General features: G+C 41.2%; 1 protein-coding gene across 5 annotated transcripts in view; it reads left to right on the top strand.

Moving 5' to 3' along the window:
- LOC135414011 (transcription factor ETV6) overlaps nt 1-20,799 on the top strand; it is a 135,530-nt gene that overhangs the window by 104,078 nt on the left and 10,653 nt on the right. For all 5 annotated transcript variants that reach the window (XM_064654236.1, XM_064654237.1, XM_064654240.1 and 2 more), the window contains 2 exons: nt 3,953-4,495; nt 19,285-19,427. In XM_064654236.1, coding sequence (XP_064510306.1) covers nt 3,953-4,495; nt 19,285-19,427 — 686 coding nt within the window. The remainder of the gene's footprint in view (nt 1-3,952; nt 4,496-19,284; nt 19,428-20,799) is intronic.

The raw sequence follows: 20,799 nt of genomic DNA on the forward strand, positions 1-20,799 counted from the left end.
CTGCTTTCAATAGAAAATTGAAGTTTTATTTTCTTTAAAAATACACACACTAAAGTACTTCTTGGGTTTCTTGGGTATATAACAGAAAAATATAAAGCCTAGGCCTCTTCAAAGGTCTTTTCAAAGCATCAGGCAGAATTCACTTTTTCAATTTAAAAAAATCTAGGAAAAAGTGGTGTTACTCCTTTTGTAAGTAAACAGAAGAGAACATAAGTGAGTTAGGATGTCACCCTAGTCTGTGCTAACTGGATAAAAGATGTACTAATGCTATTTGATATGCATCTATTTGAAGATTCAACATGGGATTGCAAGAGAGGATTCAGGGGTACTGTCAGACCTGTATAAATTGCCTATAGCCAGTCTGACCCTGCCAGAATCAAATGGCATCAGCAAAACTCTAAAATTAAGCCAAGAGCAGGACAACAGCAGGTGGAATAAGGACACTCCAAAGTCTTTCTACACAGCTGTGTAAATTATTTCAGCTTAGGTGAAGGCGCTACAGGTCAGGATGAGGTTCAATTAGCAGAGTTGTGCAAGAGAGTTGTCTAGTGTATTCAGTCACTTTCCAGAGACTATTAGTAAAATCTCAGTCTTTTCCTGAAGCTTGGCCTTCACCCATGTGTGTTCCCATTCTAAATTTCAAACTAGCTGCTCTTTCAGACACTCCCACCTTAAACATATGGAGCAGCTTTCACTAGAGAGGATTTCACAGGGATGATGAGTCAGCCTTTCAAGTGTATCACTTAAAACATAAGTCCTTTATAATGTAGCGATTAAGAAACAACTTTGATTTCTTCCTTACAACACTCTGGCTGCTGATAGTACCAGTGTTTTTGCTTAGAAAACTCTGTGCTATTACTTAAAACTTCTCTTTATAATGACAAAAAATAGTTCTTGGTTTGCTGTGAGAGGAACTTCAAAACAAGCAAAAGAAACTACAGTTTGCTGTCACAAGACTGAGCAATCAAAAAATCTCTATGCCAAGAATTTATAGGCAGGTGAATTTAATTATTTATGTATTTTAACATTACTTCTTCCTATTTCACAGAGTCACTTGGGAAAGACTAGCACAATTAAGTTTTCATTTTCCCTCAGCAAATTGCAACTTAGTAAAAAAAGGAGAATGACTGTGAGGAGCAGAACTTAACCCTGGCTAACTCACAAACTGTGACAGAGGGGACAGGTGTTAACTTGGCACAATATTGAGTGGTTAAACTTCATAGGTGAGGTATTTTTTTTTAGAATCCCTCCTTGCTCCAGTGATCTTTTTCAATTTTCTGGGTCTTTTGCCTATTTTGTAATAGATTATGATCCTGCTTCTAAATGCTTTCATTTACATATAGTGGCTTTTTGCTAGGCTCAAACAAAGGGGGTTTGGCTGTTTAAAATTAATTGCAGTTCAGAATATCTCCAAGATGCATTAACATTGCCTTGGAATGCTCTGTCCCTGTAGAGGGATGACCAGTGGAAAGTGAATTACCTACATCTCCATTGGTCTTTCTGAGGGAGCTCTGAGTCATTTGATGAGATGCCATACAGGAAGGTTACACTGTCATTCCCTGCACTTTTGTGGGTAAGCAAAGAGTGCCAGTCTTCGGGATTGTCATGCCAGCAATTGCTCCTTCCCCAAGTTAAGTGCAGCCCCACCCATCCCTATATGGATCAGATAGGTCAGCAGATTTCCTGGGAGGTGAATTTCCTTTCACAGCTTTCTCTTCAAGAAAAGAGTGTTGATCATTCTGAATGAAGAGCCAGACCAATGAGTGAATCTAGTGCTCCATGAAATGATATACCATGTGTACTCAAACTACAGATTGTGCCAAGAAATGAATGATGAGGATTTTATTCTGCTCAGGGTCATTTGTGGCAGTGGAACTCCTTGGAGCTGAATTGGAATTGTTTTATGGCAAACAGCATCTTTGGCCATGAGGTGATTCTTTTGTTAAGTATTTAAAGAGAAAGATCTTGGTGGAAAGTGAACCTTTAGTGTGTACCCATTTGTGGTTTTTCCTCTTACTGCTTTTTAAAGAGTTCCTCAGTCTCTGCCTTCTCTCCACTCTGTCCAGATTCAGTATCACCATGGTTTGGAAGCAGACAGAAAGGTCCGTTTCTCTTTGGAGCTTGTCAGAGCCAACTAACGTTTGCAGAGAGCTTGATGGAAAGCACAGCAAGGCATCCCTTTCTGCTTTAAAGATAGCTGCTCCCCTCTGCCAAGGCACTTTAAATAAGTAGGACAAACAATACAATATTCTGGTCTATATTTACATGCCAATAATGAGCACAGGGCATTTGATGATGAGGGTGGATGGTCTGTAGAAGATAGGATGATGAATAAAATTTGGGGGTTGATTTTCTTTCTATTGTGGCAAAGAAAGGAGACTTTAAGAAAAGACAGTCACAGAAGTACATACAGTTGTAAGTTAATTCCTCTTTGATCTTCTTTCATTTGGGCTATTCCACATTATCTGGCCAGATTGTATTTAAAACTGTGTTTAAACAACAACAATATATAGTTCTGAAGTTTCATGTCCTCCAGCTGTTTCACTGTGAATGTCTTAAATAGCTCTACAAACGGATTTTTCTTGTCTGGGACCACAGGTGTGTGCAGTAAGTGTTCTGGAGCAATGTAGGTTCTGCCTAAAACTTCAGGTTTTCCTGTAGACTTTAGCATGAACAGACTGTTGAGTAGGGAAAAGGGTTGGTGCTATGTCACTGCCTTGCACTACATTTTCTCAGGACTTGAGCTTTTCCTGTTCACACCTTTCCCTTTCCCAGTGCCTGCCTTGGGTTCCAGGGCAGTGGGAGCCCTGGGGTCTTCACTGTGGGCAATCTGGGGTCTTCAGCAGGTATCACTGCCTTGACAAGAGAGCAAAAGAATCCTTAAAGGATCAGAGAAAGTGGAGTGAACAAACCAGCAGCCACAAATAAGCAGCTGCACGTTTGAGCTTTTGACACGTATTCTTCTGTCATCATCCAAGGCTTTCAACAAACAGCACTGAAATTTGATCTTTGTTTTTCAGATAAAGACCTGTTAGTCACTGTGCTCCAGTGGTATTTTCCTCTTTGTCAGTAATTTCCCAAGTCAAAACTGATGGCCTTAACCTGAAAGTTTGCACTGGCAAACATTTTAATTTTGTGAGAGGATTGTTAGTACGTAAAGACACTGACCTAGAGCTGTGGTTTATCTCCCCCCTACTGTTAAGCATCATAGCTGGGCAAGTATGCTTATGCAAACATGATGCTAGAAGTCCTCCTGCTGTGAAGACATGTAAGTGCTTATATGGGACAACCCATCAATAGACAGCATAGACTAAACAAAAGAAGATGAAAATATCCTTATGTAGATGTTACATGCTCTTAAAATGAAGGCAGGGATAAAATTTAACTAGTGTTTCACAAAGAGCTTCCTACCAGTGATTTTTTTTTTTAAATAACCCAATCTGTATTTCAGACTGAGTTATTCTCTACCTTGACCTGAGCCCTCTACCATCTAGAACTTACAGCCCAATATTTTCCTGCAGACATTTTCCCTTTTTGTCTTTGCCTTCTACCTTACTGTTGTCATTGTGGTACAGTAACAGGAACCACACATAGAGACATGAATGGCAGGAGATAAGTTTCAAAGCATTTACACAGAAACAGAGTTAGTACAACTAAATCAGATTTTACTCTTCACATATGTACTGGTCAGCTTCTCATAATGGGATTTCTCTTAACATATTTCTCCAGGAACTATTGATACATGGTGGTGGAAGGAGATTGTTTCACAGTACTGATTACATTATGTGTAACTATCTGCATTTACATGATGTTTTTCTGGGCATCTGTAGGTCAACATTTCCAAGCTGACAGCAGTACCCAGTAAGCCTGGCTAGGAGTTGGAGAGTTAGTTCCTACACCTTAATCACAGTGTGGACAATCTGTATTTTTGGGACCTTTTTTTTCTCCACAGATAGCTTTGTCCAGAGACCTTCAAGACCATCCGCAGAAACAGTCCACCACAACCCCCCAACCATTGAACTGTTGCATCGTTCTAGATCGCCCATCAGTAACAACCACCGTCCATCACCAGATCCCGATCAGCGACCACTCAAGTCCCCTATGGACAACACTATCCGTCGCCTCTCCCCAGCCGACAGGGTGCCGGGAACAAGGCATCATCATGAGAACAACCAGCAAGAGCCTTATCCTCTCTCAGTGTCCCCAGTAGAAAACAACCACTGCCCGCCTCCTTCTGAGGTGCTCCAGAAGCCCTCCAGCCCTCGCCAGGAGAACACCAGGGTCATCCAGCTGATGCCCAGCCCTATCATGCATCCTTTGATATTGAACCCCAGGCACTCCGATTTCAAACCACCAAGGTTGTCTGAGGATGGGCTGCACAGGGAAGTAAAGCCAATCAACCTGTCCCACCGAGAAGAGTTAGCTTATATGAACCACATCATGGTGTCTGTATCCCCTCCTGAGGACCATGCAATGCCAATTGGAAGAATAGCAGGTAAGTGACATTCTCGAGGCTGCACCAAAGTTGATGCTCTTCATTCATAACTAACCATGCTTCTCGTTTTCTTTTGCTACTCTGTGACCTCAAGAGTTTACTGGCATTCTGCAAATTTCACTACATCTGTGGCTTAGACAGTTAAATATTAATAAACCAGTTTCATGACAGGTCAGCAGAGGTGCAGAATGACTTACCTGTGACCACAGAACATGTAATTGGTATTGAATCATTTGCATCCTGACACTCACTGTCTCTCTACCCACTAGCAATCCATTTGTTTCACAAGATACCTATCTCCAAAGCCTTGTCCTGCAGAGAAGTAGTTTTCCAAAAGTTGCATTCACATTAGTGTCCAATACCATGGAAAGGAAAAAACCTCTGTCAGTGCAATGTCCAGCCCATTATGGAGCTGGCAGGATTAATGAAATAGCACCTAGGAGTCCTGCTTCATAGCCTTTCCTGTGCTTCTCGCATAGGATTGTCCCTTTTTACAGAAACAAGGTTGTCTTTGTCCCATGCAAGCCACAGGCACTGTCTCAATTTTGTTATCGTAAATAACTGACATCACAATAGACTGACTCAGGAAGCTGAGGTTACAGAAGATGCTTCTTGTACTCATAAGGGAACTATAAATAGATAGGGAGAGGGCCAAGGGGAATCCAGCCACTTCAGAAATATGCTGAATACCGCAGTAATCAATTTCTTTTGAGAAAAATTTGTAAATACACACCACACCCAAAAACATTCCATGTATTTATGTTAGCAGTAACCTAACGTGATACCCAGTTCCTGTGGGGTATTACACATGTCCACAGAGGTACATTTTAAAACACCTTGTTCTTTTTTGTCCTTACATGCCTTAAATTTGTTACAGATGTGGTGCTGCCTCAGCTTTAATGAGGAAGATTTTCTATTTTCTTAAGACTTACCACTTTAAATTCCAAAGATACATATCTTACCATCTAGTCAACATCAAGCATAACAAGGACCATGATCCTTTCACATAATAGAAAGATGAGTTAAAGAAATTAGTCTTTTGGCATTTTTGCTTGGCTGACACTTGGTTCCCTCCTTTTGATTTTTATTACCCACACTGTTCTCAGCAAGTTAAGAAATAATGTTGTGGCAGAGAAAATAGTCTGCTGGTTGCATCGATGGAGATTTCTTTCCCAGAAAGTATTACTGGAAGATCAAGGGGGTTGTTAATTTTTATTTTTCAGAAGAAAACATTCTGTAAGAATAAAGCCTTGTCTGAAATGAAATGAAGAAAAAATATGGGGAACGGGTGATGGGATAATTTTTTAATTTTTTTCTTACATAATTGGGCATCTTTGGTTTCTGCAGTTTGTGCACTGGGTCCAGTGGCACCAGCCCTGTAACTAGTACTTCCATGTCCTTTCCATTCCTATGTTGTTCTCAGGGCAACAGAGCCCAAGCCCATGGATATTTGTGCCTAACACAGTTGCTTGACAAGTATGTAGTAGTATGTACTTAAAATGTTATATTTGCAGGCTTAGGTGCTTTCACTTGCAGTCCCACGGCTTTGCGTAGACCCACCAGCATGGGTGGTATGTCTTAAATAGTTGGTGAAGTATTTCATGCCAGAAAGACCTGAAGCATATTCAGGCATTCAGTTCAGATGAAGGCTGTGCTTTATGGTCAGGGATTGGGGAAGTACATGGCTCATGGTTAGATTTATGTGATTTCTACTGATGAATTCGCCAGTGTACTTCCATCAGTGCCCTATGTCCTTTAATTGTAAATGCCAACAAGCCTCACCTGCTGCACAGGCACAAGGCAGTGCTATTCTGGTTGGATTGTAATGGCCCCTGAACTGTAGATACACCCTCTGAAGAGGTCACAGCCAATTTAAAGGTGACAAAAAACCGGATTACTACCAAACATTTAGATGGCCCATGTTTCATGCCTTTCAACTTCATCAGAGCTGTTGAATTCAATGGCAGAATATACTTAGGCCTCCTAGAAAGAAAGTACATACCTGTCTACCTGCTTTCCACCCATCTCACAGCCTTCAATTTAGAGCTCTTGCCAGAAAGTTATTTAATTTCTTTTTTTATATCAGCGTGAATCTATTTTTCATCAGTCAGTAGAGCTCAGGACTTTCTGTCAAACAAAACTCACTGGCTAACTAATCTTTCCTACTTTTTTAGGTAATATCATTTTTCAAAATATTAATTTTTGTGGTAAAGGACTTTCCCTTTTACAGCAAAGAATTTCAAGTTGAAGATCTTATCTTATTTTCTAAAGCCATTTAACACTTTCCTAGCAAAGCTAGAGGCATAAAGTATCTTTATATTACTCATCATTGGCTAGAGTTGATTTTGAAAATTATGTTTAGCTATCTTCTGAACACAATATGCACAAGTCTTTCTGTAACTTTGTCAGAACTAGAGGTCATTGTGTTGGGATGATCAAAAGGCAGATTTGCATCCCCTGTAAATACATCAGGCAAGGGGTAAACTAAGTAACTCAAGCATCAGCAGTCATCTAGTTAACAGCATGTAAAAATATTAAAATATTAAAAATAGCTCAGAAGTCAAGTTTTGCAGAGCAGTGTAATGGACAGTTTTCTCCACTGGAACTGCTAATTCAAAGCAGCAACACTGCTGGTAGTCAGTTCCTAACTTGGACTCTAGCAAGCAGGCAGTATATGGCTTACTTTTAGCTCTGAATTTTTTTAATTAGTCAATCTTGGTTCTCCCCAAACAATATCCAGGGATTTCTCTCTGTGAGGGAAAAAGAGATATCTTTTTTTCTTTTTTTTCTGTTTCTTTTTTTTTTTTTTTTAACATGGTGGCAGTTTCAGTCAAGAAGGGGCACCTGAAATTAGCCCTTCTGCAGACTGGAAATTCTACGCCCCACAAACCTCTGACTGTGAAGGTTTTCTTAACAAACATTTTAGGACTTTGATATCTTGTGAAAGGTACTTCCCCAAGGTTCAAGGAGAGGTGGGAGTTATTGCGTTTGCAGGCATTCATAGTGCATCATGGCTGAGGCAGTCTTTGCAGTCCCGGTGGAACCAAAGCTACCAGAAATGCTTTCTGCAGCCATCCTGAAGTTCTGTTCCCCCATCCTTCCTTGGGAGCACTGCTGTTGACTTTAGCCAGGGCAGATTTTCACCACAAAACTTCATTTATTTTAATATATATCCATGTCCACCTCAGCTTGTTAGTATGCAGGAAGATGGGAACTGACATATTAGATCTCACCAGAAACCTGTTAGTGGCTTAAAAGAAGACACAGGAATCCCTGCAAGAGGCTGTTACAGGATTATCCAACTACAACCAGGTTAGTTTCATGCTAACCTTTATCATATAGAGATTGTCTTAGAAACATCCAAATTAATCTAAAGACATGCTGGTAGTTACTTTTGATTCAGTGACTTAAAGCCAATACAGTTCTGGATGTTTCTTGTGAGGGAAAATACATTACCTAGCAGGTTCCTTGGATTTTCAGCTCCCAGTGACCTTTTCTCTCTTTAAGGAGAGAAACGAGTGTCAGCCAGGCAAAAATGCCAAACGATTAATTTCTTTAGCTCATCTTTCAGAGCTTCTGTACTAGCTCTCTGGGGCTGAAATGCTTGTTCACTAATCCACAGCAGACGCTGGTGCTGAAACTTTGGGATAGAAATATAACAACTCCTTTACTCAAGCACTGCCCAGTACAGATACTAACAAAATGACTGCATAGGTGTGAAAGGCAGAGTGCTGTTCTAGAGCACTGGCAGGTTCAGCTGGACTCCCCCCAAGGACTACTTGTCCTGTTGGAATCAGGACCCAGTAAAATGCTTTAAGGTCTGGGTTCACTCTGTGTGTGTCTGAAGCAGACCTATCCCATTCATACAAGCAACTTAGAAGGATGAGCATTGCTATTCCTCTGCAGAGCCTGACCCTGCCTATTGCTTTTGATTCTGCACTGCATTTGGTGGGGAGAAAGATCTAAAGGCAGAGTTGTAACAGTAGACATTTAGAGCTTAAATATCAAAAGACACCAAACTTTATATCACAGCACCTCAGCAGTGTCTCTTCAACTTGGCTACCATGACCAGAGCCCCAGTGCCTGCATTTGCTCCAGATGTGTCAATGTAGCATTTACAACTGTGTCAAGTTGTAAGGATGATCTTTTGTTTTTTTTAACTCATAGTACCAGCAAAATCCTTTGTGCAAATGCACTTTATTATTTATAATGTGTTACACCACACTAGTTTATTTTTCTTTCTGTGCAAAATAGCTGTACAGGCACAGTTAACTATGCAATAGCATATGCTGGATGGTGGGGAGGGAGGGTGAAAAGGAAGCAAAGAACAGTTATGCCTATGTAAAGAGGGTAAAAACCTAAGCACAACTTCAAAGTTACAAGTTTTGTAAACTGGTACCATTAGCCTTCAGAGAAGGGCTGGAAAAAATTACGGAAAAGATTATACTGGGTACTGTTGAAAGGTATTTAAAGAATAATGCAGTCATTGGGCACAGTCAGCACAGGTCTACAAAGGGTAAGTCCTGTTTAATTAATTTGATATCTTTGTATGATAAGGTCACCCACCTAGTGAATGAAGGGAAGGTGGTGGATATAGTTGTTCTGGATTTTAGTAAGGCTTTTGCTACTGTCCCTCACAACATCCTTATGGACAAATTGCATGGCTGTGGGATGAGTGGATTCACAGTGCACTGTGTGAATAATTGGCTGAAGGGCAGAGCTCAAAGGGTTGTAATGAACAGGGCTACATCTATCTGGCTACCAATCATCTGTGGTGTTCCTCAGGGCTCAATTCTAGGGCAAGGCCTGTTCAATGTATTTATCAACAATCTGAATGCAGAAGTTGAATGCAACTTCAACAAGTTTACAGATGATACCAAGCTGGGAGATGCTGTTGACTCTTTTGAGGGACAAGATGCCTTGCAGAGGGGTCTCTATAGATTGGAGCATTGGGATTGATGGGATGAAATTTAACAAGTCCAATTGGTAGATTCTGGACCTGGGGTGGAGTAATTGCCAAGCACAAATATAAATGGGGAGAGAAATAACTGGAGAGCAGCCCTGCAGAGAGGGATCTGGGTGTGCGGGTCAACATCAGGCTCAGCATGAGTCACCAGTGTGCCCTGACAGCCAGGAGGGCAAACAACATCCTGTGGTGTATCAAACACACAGCTGTTTTTTAGGACAGCACATAACATTGCCTACCTGTATACACGCCTGAGACTGCCAATGCTGTCCTCATCACTGTCATGATTTATGATGCCAGCAGGATTTGACAGCGTAGTTGTGACTGGTGGGCTTTTGTAAAGCACAGACTTTGGGGACAGCTTTTACAAGACAGTCACAGCAGCTGAATGGTTACAAGTTACAGACTGGCAAACTACAGAAAACCAAAACAGTAGTTCACTTTAGCATACTGAGTTGTAAGTGGTGAGGGTTCAGTGCCTGCTTTCCAGGCAGCTGAGCTTCCTTTCTGTAGAGCAGCAACTCATACAGACAGATCAGAGCCTTTGAAGAACCTGAAAATCTTGGTGTAGTGCTGCCCTGTCACTCCCATTTGGATATGACAATGATAATGTCACTGGCCTTGTTTAATCACTTGCCCTTGCAGTCATGTACACTTCTACATTTCCACTATATGCCATGTCTATTTTGAGGCCCTTGTGGAAAGCCAGACTACTATAGACACTGAAGTATGAGTGAGAGTCAAAGCTCTTAGAGTTCATATTCATAGGAGAAGTTTTCATTATAACATTATATATTATAACATAGCATTAACAATTAATTTCAGCATGAAAGTGTGCCTTCCGTGCCAGTTTAACTAATGACACTCAAGCTGAAACAATAGCTGAATGGCAATAGCTTGGATAGGTGGTTGTAGATTTTCTGTGAAGTGTCTTGCTTCACAGCTGCCTATACTCTTACTGCACAGTTACAGAAGCAGAAATTTGCAGTCAGGGCTTGTTTGGGTACACTCAGATGCCAGGACTGACCAAACCAGAGGAAAGCTTGGTCATTTAGATTTCATTCCATTCTTCTCATTACTGAACTGCAACATTTACATATGACAGCTAGACATTTAAGTGGGTTCAGAGTATCCTAAGCATCCATTGGGATCAGCAGGATGTTACACACTTTTTTTAAAGAAACTTGCCCTTTAATGAAAACAGGTCCCTTATTTTCCCTGTATATTGCATGCTTTCTTCAGGCTAGAGTTGTGTTGATAATTCAGATTTTCTTCTACAAAGCAAACTTGAATCACTTTGAATCCTCTTAGTTAAGCGAGGAAAATGTACTATCATGTTTACAGTATTGATACTACACTATCTTCAGAGACAGGCCTATATAAGTCTGCCTTTAATACTAGTCAGTTAGAAGTGGCATACATAGGTTTCTGTCAGTTTACATTAATTCAAATGCACACCGTTAAACTGGTTAGACTACTGTTTTCCATCTCCATTGGGGGAAAGGAAGGGAGAGTTTGGCTGTGTCTCAATGTGGAGATTTAATCCCAAGAAGGGGAGGTCACATTTCAATTTTCTCCAAGGGACCTATGAGAAATTACTGGTTTACAACTTACGACATCCCTTCAGGAGGGACTTCTGGGAGCACACCAGGAGCCACGTCCTCCAGCCATGCTCACACCTCTCAGAGTACTCAGGGCTTTCTGATGGAACACAAAAGTGAGGTTCATGTGTAGTAGTCTAGCACAGGCTGGAAGAAAAAAAAAAAAAACAAACCAAAAACAGCAGTCTAAACCCAAGGCTGAACTGTCAGAATACAGCAGAGATTCTCACGTTGTGGCGTTAAAAATTATTGCTCTTGTTGGTAATGCCTTTGCTGCAGTTAAGTCGCTCCTGCTTTTGCCAGCTTCTCTGAAGTACAGTTCCGAGGGTAAAGCTTCATTCTTAATTCTTAAATTCCCATCACTAAAGTGTTCTGATGTCAAAGAGGTTGTGAGGTGTTTGTAAGATGTGCATGTGAGCAGGCAGAAGTTGAATTTCCCTTTCTCTGGTCATTACCCTTCATGAGCAAAAAACGTGAGGAAAAGCCACAAGAGAATCAGAGGCGAGTTTCTTTAGCAAGGGTCTTTTCTCCCACTGTGGTAGAGCAGGAAAAGAATGGCCCTTGAAATAATACTGAATATGTCACTCTGTTTGGTGGGGATGGGGGGATGAAGCAGAACAGGACAGGAAGAAAAAAGACTTTCTTAGTACAACAGACTGTAGCTTTCAAAGTCTTCATCTATCAGACGGTCTGTCCCCCATCTATTACATATTCTTTGTGATTTGAGTGCTCTTTTCTATGACCACATGAGGGATATGAAGCTTTTGGATCCTCCTTTCCTGTATATGTTTTTACTGCCAAAGACAGAGCTTGGCCTCATCTTGCTGTGTTATTTTTACAACCACACAGCACAACTGTTAGCAGCACGACTATCTCAGGTTTCTGCTCTCCTTATGCCTGATCTCCCACTCAGTATTTTTCTTGTAAAACAGAAGCAACATACAGCTGTTGTATTGTGATCTGGCAACCTCTATCCTCAGCCCCAGCTTGAATGTAGAGTTGAACAAACAGTGGTCTGTCAAGAGGTTTCTCCACAAAAAATCTTGGCTTTACTGTACCAGCTTAACATCCTGCTTCCAGCAGCAACATTCATGGAAAGAAAACTATTTTCCTGCAGTAACCTGAACATGGATTAACAAACAATGGTGAGCAGGACTGCTCTATCTCAGCGTCAGTGCTCCCCCAGTCCTCAGAGCCATTTGACCCCTTAATCATGAGACTTGGCTACTTTTTTCTTCTAGTTTTGTCTGCTAAAATAAATATGCCATAGATAGATACTGAGGCTGGATTGTGTTTCAGCACAGCAGTAATTCTAATGTAGCTTGTCTGTTAAAGAAGTCTCCCCAGTCTGACCATTCCCACACTCTCTGGCAGTCACACTCCCAGGGTGGGAGACTTTCACTGCTGGGACCGAAGTCCCTTCACCACGGGCGTCTCCAGTGACTGATGGGTCCCTGCGTGGCTCCCACACACCCCACTCACACAGTCAGACAACATTTATTCTGTACCTCCAAGGGGGACCCCCAACAAAAGAACCCCTGGGCTATCCCCTCACAGTCTACCCCCAGGCAAGTCTCACACCTCCTCTGGAGTCTTTGGCTCTGGCTGTGTCTCTCAGTGTCCATCCAGCTCACTGGTACCACCCATCTTCATGCCCTTTGTTACGCAGAGGGTTGGCAGTTCACCACCTCTTGGTCTCTCTGGGCTCCCACCCAGAGCTCAATCTGCATCTCAAACTGCAGCTTGCAAGGCGAGCTACCTGCACCAAGTGTGTTGCTCAACTTGTCTTTCTTTCTCAGTGTGCTTTCTGTTTCCCAGTTGTTTTTTTTACCATGGAAGAGGTTTTCAGCAAGAATACAGGAGCTGATTTGATAAGGCCTATCCATATGTCTTTCCTCTCCTTTGCAACAGCTTTATTTTTCCTCCCTCTCCATTTGCATGATGAAAGCGAGTTAACTGAGTAGTTGTCATTGTACTCCTGAAAGACATTACAGTATCAGCCAGTCTGATGAACTACATGCACCAGTTAGGTAGCCAAAAGATTCATTTGACTTGTCAGAGAGCTGTGCCTATTGCACAGTTAACAATGTGGTGAAAGTGCAGTTACAGCTCATCTCCACGCCAAGCGTAAACCACTCCAGGACTTAGGAGTTCTCTCCCAGTCTTTTTTATTTTCCATACAACAGCCAATAACCTTTGTGTTTTCTTGGTTCTAGCTACAATTTAAACAAATCCAGATGCTCCAAAGTAGTGTAGTCTTCTCAAACACTTACTAACCTTCTCCAGCAAGGGGGATGGTCACAGACAGGCTGAAGGTCAGTGGGACCTCCTGTGCCTCTGCCTCTTTTCTGCCCACCCTTGCCTGCTCTGCCAGTGGTCTTGCCACCTTCTTTGTCCTGGCATTAGAATTCATCAGATCTTCCTACCTGCAGAAATAACAGAAAGATGTCTGATGTTTTTTGCGGGGTTTGTTTTCTTCTGTTGAAGTGATTTAAGTCAGCTCATAGAGAAATCTTAACAATAGAGCTAGCATGAGGTAAGCAGCAGCAAGAATGGAGGATAAAATGGAAGGGACATCAAGACCTTCTTCTTGCACCAGCTGAATTTTATCAGTTCATCATTTTGATACCGTGAGCGTCACCATTTGAGCTTCACACATGCTTCAGGTGTGCTTACAGAAACCAGAGTACTAGAGAACTTCTAGAGAAATCCTGTTCATTACTTTCAGTTGTGAACAGCCATTGTTTGCATCACTCTAAAGAAAAGCAGCTGAAGCACAAACCACCTTGTAAAATAAAGGGTTAGGGTTAGAGAGCTGGGGAGAACTGGTAGAAATCACAGAACCATTTAAGTCAAATGGTATCATGCTGGAGAAATTTTAGGCTGACCTACTCAGCAAGGGGTAAGGCCTCAGCTGATGTCAGAGGGAATATGACAATGTTACTTTGGCATCTCTTCCTCTGTGAAGCCGCTTTGGGTTCCAAGTCATTCAGCAGCCAGATCAAATGTATTTTATGTAATGATCTTCAGTGCAAGATGTGAGTGGGTCTTGCAAAACATTTCTGTGGTTACAAGAGGATTTTGGTAGTTGATAGATGAAGAGGGCCAGCTCTGCGCCATAGGCCTCTTTTAAACAACAGAGACCTCAGATACAGTGTGTATTTTAAGAAATATTGCATGGGAATGTTAAATTCTGAACAAAAGAGGTCTTTAGTATATGCCTATACTGTTAACAGCATTATTTAGTCCTAGGGAGGAAAGATGTAAGACCTCTCACTACCGTGACGTGAAGATGACCTTGGCCAAATGATACTAGAGAAGTCATTCATAATGGCTGGACAAATGTCAAAATACTAGGAACCTAAGATCCGTAATATTTAATTTACAGATCATTTTGAGATGGTATTTCAATTCTAAAGGATATTTTATCATATAGCCATTAGGAAGTATTTACATGCCAGTGTTCTTTAGGTGTATATTCAGAAGACTGTGCCTGTAGTCTTAAACAATATGCGAAATGAAGAATCTGTAATACAGACTCACAGTGCCTATTTGAGTGTCACAAGGGATTCTTAATGACAATATTTATAGTCTCCCCTTTTATGTAGCATTACCAAAGCTGTGCTGTAAGTAAACAGAGCTTTTCACCAGAAAAGAGAAATTTGAATTTTACCATGCCAAGGAAGAGTGGCTGAGGTTTGGGCACTTCTGCTATGTGAAAGGAGGGGTTAAAACTACAGCAAACAGGCAAGTGTGCTGCTATGAGTGGAGTTTGAAGCCAGCATTTAAACCATAAAAATTGCTGTTTATGAGAGAGATTTCTTTATATTTTGTAAACCCCAACTGCTCTGTCTCATCTCCCCCACCCTTTCCAGAGCTGGGTAGATGCCTGTTCTTCTTATGCATAGTGTCAACTATGGCAGGCAAGCAGCAGCCAAGAGACTGAGTGGAAAGGCAGCCCCCAAGGCTTTACTCTAGGTCTGCCAACCTTAGGACTGTACCATACATAGCTGTATTTGCAGGAGTGTGAAACTGCTGCCTCTTGCACATGTAGGGCAGTGTTTATAACAGACATTTTGAGAACCAGCTAAGTACTCTACACCTTATCACTACCTCAAGCATAACTATAAAAGTCCCTCTAGAAGCACTAGCTGCAAGAGGAAGGTTGTAGCCATTCCTCTCCATTTGAAGGTACAGTTTGCCCTAGTGCCCAGCTAAGTATGTAGTTCAGTCTGTACAGCTGAGAAAATGGTAGGAGTTGGAAATTCCAGTGTTTAGGAGCCTGCCACATTGCTGGGCCGTTTGCCACCTTCCCACTCTGGCTAGATTGTTTAATACTGCATCACCTTAAAGCCTCTTAGACCCAGCTCTACCCACAGCTAAATCCCTTTACCTTCATACTGTACAAAGTTCAACCATCTGAATTCATTTTAGAAAAAACGTATGTGCATGTTAGGGGGAAATGATGTTTCCTCGTGCTACGGAGGCACAATTATTTTCTCTGTAAGTTTATTGTAGCCAAAAGGCAGGAAATTGCAGCATGCAATTTAGGTACCAGCCCTGACTCAATTCTCCTATTGAATCTCCCACAATTTTAAACTTGGTTGGCCTCAGAAACATCCATGTGCTTTCTTGTCATTCCTCACTATCCAACACACACCCTGTGGAGAGTCCCCTCATGCAAGTTTTTTTGAGGCCTTCTGACAACCAAGGAAGTGATTTGGTTCTCATGGAGTCATTCACACCATCCAGACTTTCCTCATACAAGTGATTTACTCTTACAAAACAACTATCCACATACAAGTTCTCCTCTCTGTTTCTCTATCCTTCCTGAAAATTTGCATAACAATTTTGACCTTCCTGGAGGATGCAACTTTCCATATCACAGAATCACAGAATATCCTGAGTTGGAAGGCACCCACAAGGACCATCAAAGTCCTACTGCTGGCCCTGCACAGGACAGCCCCAAGAATCCCACCATGTGCCTGAGAGCATTGTCCATCATCTTCACCAGCCTTTTGTGAAAATGCCTCTTTTCTCAGTGGAAAAGCTCCTTTTAAAAGCATTTTCTACCATTGCCTCTTCTTGGGTTTTGACCTATTTCATAATCTTGCAGTGTACTTCAAATGGGCTCTACTATAATCCAAATGCATTACAGTCTCTAAGAGTTATCAGGTAGTCTTTGACCTGTAGTCTGTAATATCCTATTAAAGATGGTTTCTGCTGGCCTGTTGGTAGATTATTTCGTTTGCTGATCCTCTGTCAGCTAGTAGACCCTTCCAGGACCTTTTTACTTTTTTACCTTGCAGTCTGTGGAGAAAGATACTTAGGGTGTAAATCATCTGTGGTTAAAATCAAACAAAAAAGTCCCAGAGTGCCCATGCTCAAATTCCTAAAGGTCTCCCATGTGAAACCTGAAAGCAGGCAAGCTGATTTAGGTACTCTGCAAACAAAGCTCATACATAACTAAAGTGTGAAAGTGTGCTGCAAGGCATCAGCTGGTCCACGATAACTAACACTGTGCATGCTCATAGCTCTCAGCTCTGGTGAGAAGAAATGCAAGGAGCTGAATCTTTCCTACTGGTGTTTAATGGTTTTTATTTCCTATTTGCAGTGGCTTGAGACACAGTTACCATAGTTGCCCTGATGCTCATTAAATTATTGCAACTGAGTCATATATCTAAACTTGCTGATAGACAACTATACCGTTTGAAAACAAGTTTTTAAGTGGTTGTAGGAACCAAGCAGAGGTTTCAAGGATTTTCAGTTTTCTCGTTGAAGCAAACAGCAGTCTAACATACTTTGGTGGTTGTAGTTTTTTGCAAATTCCACCAGCCTACTAAATGCCTCTGCAAGTCTGAGCAGCTCAGTCAGTTTAGAATATGGGACCAAGTCCTTGGTCACTTAGGACTTCCTTGTGAAGATCTGAAGATGCAGATCTGAGTTCTTCTCATTTGAGGTATATTTATATTCAAGCTTACCCTGAATCCATTCTAAAAATTAAGTAAACAACAAAAAACAAATATGCACTTGAATCCTATCTCTTCTTAGCATCTGAAGCTCTCTTGTTAATCTAACTATTTGACACCTAGACATCTTAGGCTGATTTTTTTGTGTGCTTCCTTGGTTTTGTGAAGAAAGGGAAGCCGGTGGGGGTGTTTGTTAGAGAGAGAGATTAAAACTAATATTGCCTATTGGAAATAATGAGGTGAAAGTAAAGTTTAGTGTAAATCATATCTCTGCAGCACTTGGAAATATTAGCTATAAGGTACTATAATCAGAGGCTATCTGATCCAGGTTGGACATTCAAGAATATGACAAAGCCTGACATTGACTTGTCTCTGCGGGAGCGCCATCCCTCCAGTTGAGCCCAAGGATTCTTGCACTAAAAAAACATTTTCTATAAATTTCTGACATTGAAAGAGTCCTGGAATGAATTGCACATGTGTCAAGGAATCGCTTATGTTGGCTCTTACTATCATTTTACCTGAGAACCTCACACAATATTAAAAGGCACAAACCAGTAGAGCAATATAATCTCCCTTCTCTTGATTGATAAATGAAGTCTAGAAAAGGTTTCTTCTAATATGTGTATGTATATGTGTCCAAAAATATTGACAGAAGGGCAATGGAAGAACTGTGTTTTCCGAGTCTGTGAGAGGGAGAGTAACAGAAATTAAAGTGGTAGCCTCTCATTTTCAGGCTCTTTTTACAGACCTCCCACAGGGAAGTCCAGGGAAACTTGTCCCCAGGTTTTATTTTTTTAATTAAAACCTAGAAAAATTTCAAAGGGGAATGGACATTTTTCTGTGGAAAATGTTTTTCTGTGAAAAACATTAATGAAAATAAAGTTTTTCCAACTAAAAAGTCTACCTCTTTCCTTTCACATTTTTCCTCTTGTAGATGTTATGGATGAGATGACCATCAGGGTAGTTTCAGCTAGAACAGTTTTTGCCAGATGTCATAGACTGCTTTATTCTTCATAGGACTGGTAGAAAGAGTCTGTAGTAAGGGCACTGGTTTTAGAGGCAGTACAGGTTTCAGAAATACTCTTGACTGTTTGAAAGTGGGAAAATACCATAAATAATGTTAATATATCTAACCATTTAAGGTGTGCTCATTAAATGTGCTATTCATATACTTTTTCAAAAAGCATTTTATATTTTCATACTGAACATGTCATCATCCCCATTGTAACACGTGCCAGCTCCAGACAGACAGGCAGGAATAGAAATACAGGCTGACAAGAATCCATTTTAGCACTTGTAAGCTGGATGTCTTTGGTTGCCAGCCCTTGAACAACTCTAACAAGCCATCTCTCAGAGGTTGGTGCTGCTTTCGAAGTAAAACGCAACCCTGTGGCCATCTTAGGAATCTGGCCAGTTGAGCTATAAAAACCCTGGCAGCAGTAACATCCCCAGCTCTGTACAATTCTCTTGGCATATTTCATAGTTCCCAGTTATGCTGTGCTGTGCACACACACTTCACAAACAGGAAGTAGGAGCAGCTCAGCTCTTGGCTTCCTCGGTCTCAAGAGACTGCCATGAAACTGAAAAGCACTAAACTCAAACCTAAATCTCTGTTAGACCTTTAATTAGCGACCTAAGTAGTGTTTTTCAAGAGGAAATTCCAATTCAATTATCCAAATAGAAAGTATTTACCCACTCAGTAGCATTTAAGTAATTTTAATACTCGGGGGGTTTTTTCAGGAACCTGAAAAAATAAAAATCAAATTTAAAATGGGAGAAGGTGTCAATTTTGTATTACATGGAGTATACAAAGGAAAGCTGTAATATTGCCCATGCTTTAGAACTCATATGTTAGCACAGAAAGGGGCAGTCTCAAACAAGGAGAGCAGGTTGCAAAATTCTTGATTTCTCCACTAAAACAGCCAGCAACAGCATCAGGGCCAACGGTGGTAGTTTTATGTGCTTCAGTACAATAAACAGGCAACTAAGGTCAGCAGGTCATCTCACACAGCTTTTAATGCGATAAAGATGCTCAGTCAGTGTCAGAAGGACTAGGACGCATCAGAAGAGGCTGTATATTCCAGTACATTTTGCAAACATTACTCAATACCAGCCAAGCCATTTGCATTTCAGATTGCAGCAGCTGTTTCAGCCCTGATCCCAACTGTCCTTTTACTACACATCCACCCAAAAGTTTCCAGAATTAATCCCAAGGAAAAAAAAAAAAGTATTTTCTTGCTTCTCTCTTCACAGACTGTAGGTTGCTTTGGGATTACGTTTATCAGCTGCTTTCTGACAGCCGGTACGAAAATTTCATCCGATGGGAAGATAAGGAATCCAAAATATTTCGGATAGTGGATCCCAACGGGCTGGCCCGGCTGTGGGGAAACCACAAGGTAAGGAAGCAATGCAGTTTTCCTCCTACAGCACTTCACCTCTGGTAACATTACAGGATTCACTTATAAACAGGGGGAAAACGAAGAAAGGATGTGCATATAAATTACTGCTGGAAAGCAGTATATTTCTAATGTATGTAGAATCTTTCATTCTACATACATTAGAAATATAAACCACCCATCCTCAAGCACTAAAACCTAGTCTTCATATAGAAAAACCTCTTGGTTTGGTTTAGAAGCATTTAGATATAAATGCACGTAATTATAAAATTAGGAGTGCAAGAATTAACAGTCCGTCTTTCTCAAGGCATCTTATCTCTTCTGGAAACCTGATGCTAAGGATATTCTGATTAGATGTGGTCTACAAGGAGCCCTGTTCAATAATTTGGCAGGAGCTTTCTGTCTGTGTCCCTGTCTGTACCAACTTTCAGACTTCAAACACTGTCCTGTGACAGACACGAAATGCTGCAAGAGTGTGTATTTCCTTTTAATAGGGCAATTCTGCTTTGTTCTCTGGAAAGCAGTTACTGATTTTTGCAGCTTGAGACTGAGTTACATATAGATATATCTATATGTGTATAAGTATATTCATATGAATGTATGAGTAGTCAGCGTGGATTTACAAAAGGGAAGTGCTTGACCACTGTAACATACATCTACAATGAAGTTATCAGCTTGGTGGATTCAGGGAGAATAGTGGATATAGCTTATCTTGATTTTAGAAAGGCTTTTGAGACTGTCTCACAAAATAGCCTCATAGACAGACTAATTAAGTATGCCCTAGACAAGAATAGAGTGAGGTAGATTGAAAACTGACTGATCTGCTGGGCTGAAAAGATTGTAATCAGTGGCACAAAATCCAGTCACTAGTGATGTTACCCCAGGGATTGATTCTGGGGGCAGTACTGTTCAATGTGTTCATTAATGACCTGGATGATGGGACAGAGTACCTCTAGCAGGTTCTCAGACAATACAAAACTGGGACGAGTAGCTGATACACCAGACAGTTGTGCTGTCATCCATATGGATCTGAACATGGTGGAGACGCAGGCTAACAGGAATTTTATGAAACTTAGCAAGGAGCAGTGCGAAGTCCTCCATCAAGGGAGGAATGACCTGAGGAGTGTGGAACTTCACATTGCCTCGTGTTGTGTTTCATGAGATCCCAAGTGTGGGACTGTTTTACTAGGAAGATGGTCAGACACTGGAGTAGGTTGCCCAGAGGAAACTGTGAAGTCTCCATTCTTAGAGATATTCAAAATCCAACTGGACACAGTCCTGAGCACCCATCTCTGGTTGATCTCACTTTGAGCAGAGGGTCTGGACTAGGTGGTGTCTAGAGGTGCCTTCCAACCTCAGCTATTCTCTGATT

This window comes from Pseudopipra pipra, chromosome 5, assembly GCF_036250125.1.
Source record: "Pseudopipra pipra isolate bDixPip1 chromosome 5, bDixPip1.hap1, whole genome shotgun sequence".
Lineage (NCBI taxonomy): Eukaryota > Metazoa > Chordata > Aves > Passeriformes > Pipridae > Pseudopipra > Pseudopipra pipra.